Raw genomic sequence first — 7,290 nt, 5'->3', positions numbered from 1 at the left:
CACCATCTTCTCCATCCTACGCTTATTAATCTCGGTGTAATCTTTTTTTTTTTTTTACGAGATTCATATTTAATGTCCGGCTTGGGCCTCTGACCTTTACTGCTTTTTCAAAAAAAATGTGGGATTGTGCCTTTGATTCTCATCTGCCTCTGTGTCTTCAGCTGTCGGTGTCTTTTTTTTTCTCTCATCTTCTGGTGTTCTTCTTTCCCTTGTTTCTCTTCTTCTAGGGCCTATGAGTGGAATGGGCATGAATATGGGCATGGAGGGACAGTGGCACTACATGTAACCTTCTTCTAGTTAACCAATCGCAAAGCAAAGGGGGAAGTAAGTACACAAAGCAAGACAACAACAACAACAACAATAACAAGGGCTTCCAAGCTCACCATGCTCACTCATAACTGGTCCTGGTTCAGCCCTAGCAGGGTTGACACATTTCCTTTGCTTTGTTTTTTTTTTTCCTCCTTTCCTTACGTTCATCAAGGATTAAGTGTTTTTTTGTGTTTTTTCCTAAAATTTTTCAGATTTTGCTCTTTCGTTCTGGTGATGTTTTCTGCTGTTTTTCAAACAAAGCTCAGTTTTTCTTGGCTAAATACTATCTTGACCATCCCTCCACCTCTCTCTCTCTCTTTCTCTCCCTCTCTCTTATTCTTTCTTTCATGTAGTGTTTGTTTCTGATGATAAGGTACTTTGTGTTTGTGTGACTTTTTTTTCCCTGCCCCTCACTTTGACACATTTACTGGCCACTCGACTAAACATTGCATAGAGTAACATGGGAGAAAGAGAGAAGAAATAACATGGCTGAGTGTGGGCTGGAGAAAGAGCAAGAGAGAGAGAGAGACAGAGAGAGAGAGAGAGAGAGAGTAGAAGACGGGAGGGGGCGAGTGGCACAAGGAAAGGGAGGGTGTGTAGGGGGTGGTGCTGGTGACGGGGAGGGGAGAGGGGGGTGAGACTGGGGTTTGGGTAAGGGGGTGGGTTAGCAGGATGTTACCATAGCAACAGACTGATTGGCAAAATGTAAGCAGTCTGCAGCAGTGCAAGCAGAGGAAAGTGCATGTCCCCAAAGTGTCATAAATCTGCCTTACCGCAGTTGATGCATGAGTTACATTAATGCACTAACCTGTGCAGCAGTACCAAACCCCCCCTTCAGCCTTACCCTTACACAACCACAGTGAAAAACAGACACTTCAGCACTCAAGACGTCATTTCTGTTACCATGTTCCAGTCTCTGTGTGTGTGTGTGTGTGTGTGTGTGTGTGTGTCTGCGCGCTTTCTAACGCTGTGATATTGATATTTACTTGCTATGTGGTGGTTGTTGTTGTTGTTTTTTTCTCCTTGTCAGGCTGTCATAATGGGATTACTGATGGGGAGGGAAGGGGAAATAAACTAGTCCAGAATGGAGGTGTGCTCAGCAGGGTAGGGAGCTTAGCTCAGCCTAATTGACTATATCCAAATTAAATATGCCATCAGAAGGAGTGTGACAAATGGATTTGACTTGTTCAGTATACAAAAATAGAGATCATTAATGCTTCTGGGCATGGGCTGCCTGCGAAGCTGCAAATATTCATACTTCCCACCGTCAGCTGACCAGTGTTCTCTCTCTCGCTCTCTCTCTCCCTTTCACACACACACGCACACACATACACACACACACATGCAATGTTGCTGCATTTGCTGCCATGTTCAAGACAGCTACCTCTTTCTTTTCTTTTAGCTGTCCTTTCTTTTTTTTCCCCTCATAGCTCGAGAGTATTTTATTTGTGTGTGTGTGTGTGTGTGTGTGTGCGCGTGCGTACGTACATGCGTGCGTGTGTGTGTGTGTGTGTGTGTGTGTGTGTGTCTAAACATGGAGAGTGATTCCCTGTGTCCAAACGGCCTCGTTCCAGCAGCTGCCATGGTTCCCAGTAGACTAGGCAGAAACCTGCTTTAAGCAGACTCAATTTGCTTGCTGAATTCCGTAATTGGGCCGCGTGTGGAATCTTAGATGAGATGGGTACAAGGGGAGAAGGGAGAGACAGTGAAAGAGGAGAGGGAGGCGAGAGATGGCGAGAGAGAGAGAGAGAGAGAGAGAGAGAGAGAGGTAGAGGGTGACAGAAATATGTCGCGGTGGCTGACAATGCTCTGTCTTTATGACTTCATCGCTGGAATTTGCTGGCTTGTCTAATTTAAATATTGTTACTTTAGTTTCTAGGTCAATTAAATGTAAGTGATGTGTTATATTCTTCATGACCAATTAAATTAATAGGTTATTACAAAAAAACGTTATCTTATTTGATTAAGAGAGCAAGGGTTCATTATATTTTATAAGCAATTTTCATTAGTTGGGAAATTTTCCTTAAGGCTAAATTAAGCAGTCATTTGCCGGGGAGCCTCAAGACCTGAAATGAAGGTGTTTCTAGCAGTAACACTGCAACATTACTTAAAACCAAAGCCAATTAAATCTACTTAGTTAGAGCGTTATGCTTTCTACCCATGACGATTATAGAGCTTATAGCTTTTGGAAACAATACACCTGTCAGTACAGATAAGACTGAGCAACTCAAGCAGAAGACGGGAGACCCTTTGATAGCTGACTGGAAGTACTGTTTCATGAGGAATTCCCCCCCTCCTCCCTCTATTTTTTTGCTCCTCCAACAAAATTAGCCAAGGGTGGGCAAAAATTGCAATTTAAGTTTTTTCCCAGACAATGGCGATCACAGCGAGAGCATTAATTACAGGCATATAGGTGGCATACCACAACCCCCCACCCCCAACCCCCACTCCAATTGCTTCCCCAAACGCTAGTGCTAGGCTTAGCTCAACTCACCCGCTAACCCTATGCAGTCCGAGCCCTGCTGGAGTTCGCCTTTGTCTGCAAATTCATTCCTCCCAATTATTAGGCGCAAGTTTGTTAACCTTTTGCAGGGTCAACATCTCCCCTTTTGGGGAGGAGGCTGGGGGGTGAACTTTTACTTTTAAGTAACAGAAAAAAACAAGGCCCAGGGGGACTTAGCCCTCATATTGTCTGTGCAAATATCCCCTGTTGATTTGCCCCCTCTGTACTGCTGGGAATGGCCAAGCAGTGGAACTCAATGTATTGATTGGCTTATTAAGGGAAAAAACGTATTAGCAGTGTGTGCCTTTTCAACCACGCACTCCATTTCCCCCTCCTGCCTCTTCTCTCTCTCTCTCTCTCTCTCTCTCTCTCTCTCTCTCTCTCTCTCTCTCTCTCTCCCAATAGAATTGATGTTTCATCTGCACAGCTTTCGTTAACAATGTGTTCAAGGATTGAAATCAGGGAAGATTGAAAAATCGAAAGACACACAATAGGTTCACCTCGGCTATTGTACCACTGCACGGCAAGAGAATCACATGTTCATTTGAGAACAACGTCTGGTGAACAACGTTAGTTAATGAAATTGTTAATGACCGCTGTGCACGCTCTCTCTTTCTCTCTCTCTCTCATTTGTGCCTCCTCTACTTTTGTGCCCATTAATGATGGTGAAGTGTTTTTTTTTTCTTCTCCTCCAATGTGCTGGTGGAATGTGTGCACTCAGAGGTGAGAGCCCACAGGTGAAGGCCTAGCCTGTTACACCCCACTCTCCTGTAATTGGAGCACAATGGCTTTCTGTTCTTAAGGCAGGTTTAGTTGTGTCTGCTCCGGTAATGGGAGGGAGAAGATGGATAAAGAGCTAAATTGCTTGTTGGTGCTTCATAGGAGAACACACTGTGTTCCATACAATGAAATCGCAAGATGATGTAAAATATTAAGCCATTTATATATGTTTATACAACTTAATTCTGTGCCCCAAAGCACAACATGGTCTCACATATTTAAACATAGTTCTTTTAGTTGGAAGGCAATTTTTGCATTGTATCTATTTTCTCATACAATTTTGACCAAACTGCTGCTGGTATTGTTTCTCAGAGAACCAGGGGTTCAGACGTCCTTTCCTAATACGGGCATAAACAGCCAAACATGAAAGTCATTCAATGCACAAAAATGTCCGTGCCCTTCAACATGGCCATGACTCACAAAGCACAATGCAATAGGCCTTTAAAAAAAAAAAAGAGGCTGTTGATCACTGATTAGGAACAAAACTCACAGTCTCGTTCAGGATCCCTTACCTCACAGAGCTACAAAACTTAAAAAGCCCCCCCACTAACAGAGACGACTGGACTGAGCAAAAAAAAAACAATAGGGTGACCTCAGTGAAGGGCAGGCTTCTGGTTGGATTGGTCCTTTAGATTATGGCCCATCCGAGCCCTGATGGATCCTTCAGTGAGCACATCTCTCCTGTGGAAGAGGGAGCAGAGTGCCTTGTTCGGAGTAGGCAGAGGGTCCCCAGAGACCGAGCCATGCACCGAACATGTGCGCCAGTCGTCCTCGCCACTTACTCATTAAAGGAAAGCCTGCTCGCTTGCTCGGGAAGGTTATTTTTAATATCACCAACCAACCACCTCACAGTGTTCGGATTCAAGCGTTAACAAAAGGAAATCCATTTTGAGAGCAGCACGCCACTTTAAAACTGTGAATGTGTGTCCATCCGGTTGTGTCATCATCTCGATCTTGAATACAGAGTAAACAAGATAATCCTCAATTGTGAATCATTCCTGTGGAGAAGATTTTGTTCTGTGTAACCTGTTATTTATATTTGAAGTAGCACTTGGTTTGTTAATAGCTGAACTAATCCACATCTCTCTCTCTCTCTGTGTTGCTTTACCCTCCTCCAGGACTGCAGGGCATGCTTGGGGATTACCTGTCTCATGGCGCTCCAGTGGGTATGGGCATGGTTCAACCGAGCTACAGCGGCCCCCCGATGCCCCCCCACTCTGCTCAGCTGCGACACGGGCCTCCTATGCACTCCTACATTCCTGGACACCCACACCACCCAGCGATGTTGATGCACGGAGGACCACCACATCCCGTCATGCCCATGTCTGCACCCAGCCCCCCCGTGCCCCACCCTGGCGATCCCACCATGGGGGGACCTGTCATGGACATCCACGCCCAGTAGTTTTTAAGGGATTCTTATAAAACAAAAAAAGTTGCGATTGAAAGAAGCTAAACTGTGATGCATTGGTGTGTCCCCCCCTACCCACCCTACTCCAACCCCCCCACCCCAACCCACTCCCATCGGGCAAATGTGGCCCGCCATTACATATTGACTTCTTGCAGAGATTGAAGAGCTCTTCTCATGGCAACAGATTCGGACCGAGAGAAAGGCCAATGTCTGCACTCTTTGGGACACTTAGAAACACAAGGTGCCCTTTGCATAGGTTCAAACTGAGAGAGAGAAAAGAAGAGAAAGAGAGAGATTGAAATTATTACTATATCAACTCCTAGAGGGAGGGAGGAGGACATATTGTATACTGTTGTAAAATTGCTTTGGACTCTCAAGAGAACTGAGAACTGGGAATTAAGTATTGTAAATGCTATCGTATTGTTCTGCATATTATGTTGTTTCTAATAGATTTTTTAAAAAAGGATGTGAACTTTTTTTCTTTCCACACTATGTGTGTGCCATCTCCATAGACCTCTGACTTCCTACCCCTATCACCTTGCATTTAAAAAAAGAAAAACAAAAGTATGTGAATAAATCAAAAATTCGTTGAAAATCATTTGGCAGGCCTTTCTTTAAAACTTTTTTTTTTGTTTGTTAAAGATGCCACATTTAGATGCTTGGGTATACATCTATGAGCTGTTGGGTCAGCTACTCCTGAATGACGACTGAATGCTCAGGATTTCTTCAATGTCTTCAGTCTCTGTCGTCACACAGGGCTTGAATTTGCATACCTAATTCATGTGTTCACCAGTTGAATTGGCCTTACCAGATGTTCAGCAGGAATTGTTGATGGAAGATGACAGTGCAAAAAGTGTGTGCGTGCGTGCGTGTGTGTGTGTGTGTGTGTGTGTGTGTGTGTGTGTGTGTGTGTGTGTGTGTGTGTGTGTGTGCGTGCGTGCGCGCGCATGTGTTGAAGCTGAGAGAGTGCATGAAACTGTGGGTGTGTGTAAGTATCTTTCTAAGTGGATATCCAATTGTCATAACAGCTATTCAAGAATGGATTAGCTGGAACAACTGCCACCTATACGTACTGAAAATGAGCTGATCTTTTTGTATGACATCAATCATACATGCTCTTTCCCAGTGGTACCGTGGAAACTTTATGTGTACATTGTAAATGAATAAATTTTGTGTATAAAAAGAGTGAAAACAAATATGAGCTGTAATGTCACTAGTTGTTTTATTTGCCTACCTTGAGATAAACTCGAATGTTGTGTTACACACTTTGGATGTTTTCCCTTTACTCACAGAACTATTAACAATAACTACTAAGTGCTATTGTAGTCAGTATCATCTTCATACAAAGCTGTTATAAGTTATACAATTAGACAGAACTGGTCAACAAATAGACCACAGTATGTTTAAAACAGAAGATTAGAAGAAAATACTTCAAATGTGTACCTCAAATTACAATACATATGTAACCATTTGAAATATTCAGAGTAGGCTACAGTTAAATAAGCTATTGGGCTCCTTTGGCACATTTTGTCTATGGGCTTGCTCTTTTAGGTTGAGGCTGAAGAGCTTTCATAAATGAGCTAACGTGATCTTTTTTACGCATTATATGCTGCGTTGTCTTTGAATTTGACATAATATGAGTTTAAAAGCTATAAAAGGCTGCCAGATGCAACGGCAACAAAGAGGTAAGCTATTCAGAAGAGGGGTTATGCGAATCCCTGTGGAGTCACAAGAACTTGTGAGGGGACGTGTTCAGCAAGGCCAGTGTTATCATAGCCGAGTAGATTTCAGCGTAAAGCAATTTATATCGACGTGGAAATGACTGACCCCTCACTAGAATCGAGTTTATATGGGATTCTACTGTAGTCCAACAGGTTTTGCCTGACGTATGAGAGGAGGTCTGCATAAACTGTACTCTCCTTCCCCCACGTCTTCTGGGCAAAGACTAAGCGCAACAAATCCGCGCATTGTGCTAGCATTCTTCCACATAAATGGCGAAGAGAGGGGAGATGAGGGCTGTGAGGGGTGGGGGACGAATAGAAACACAGAATTGCCCCTCGTTTAGCATTAAAATTCATTTAGATAAAATTGCCAGAAACATTTAAATGGGAAGATTAGTTCCCCCTCACGCCTTATTGCACACAGTCAATGGCTTCGAGAAGAACGCCTGCAAGTAGCCCGATGTCCTCCCAAGCCGACTGTCACAGACGTCTATAGTGAAAGACCGAAGGCGAAAGTTAACTTGAAACGTGAACTAACCCCAAGGCTTGCACCAGTACGTTTCTTTCTC

The 7,290-nt window shown here is 43.7% G+C and overlaps 1 protein-coding gene across 2 annotated transcripts in view; it reads left to right on the top strand.

Annotated features, from left to right (window-relative positions):
* meis1b (Meis homeobox 1 b) overlaps positions 1–6,201 on the top strand; it is a 77,697-nt gene extending 71,496 nt beyond the window's left edge. The window contains exons 12-13 of one of the 2 annotated variants that reach the window (XM_062519259.1): positions 228–324; positions 4,711–4,849. In XM_062519259.1, coding sequence (XP_062375243.1) covers positions 228–286 — 59 coding nt within the window. In that variant the 3' untranslated portion in view covers positions 287–324; positions 4,711–4,849. Of the gene's footprint in view, positions 1–227; positions 325–4,710 lie in introns of both variants that reach the window. The other variant, XM_062519258.1, reaches the window with a different exon arrangement.
* Positions 6,202–7,290: the final 1,089 nt, after the last annotated feature.

This window comes from Sardina pilchardus, chromosome 18 (genome assembly GCF_963854185.1).
Source record: "Sardina pilchardus chromosome 18, fSarPil1.1, whole genome shotgun sequence".
Classification (NCBI taxonomy): domain Eukaryota; kingdom Metazoa; phylum Chordata; class Actinopteri; order Clupeiformes; family Clupeidae; genus Sardina; species Sardina pilchardus.
This window is presented reverse-complemented; position numbering and strand designations above follow the sequence as displayed.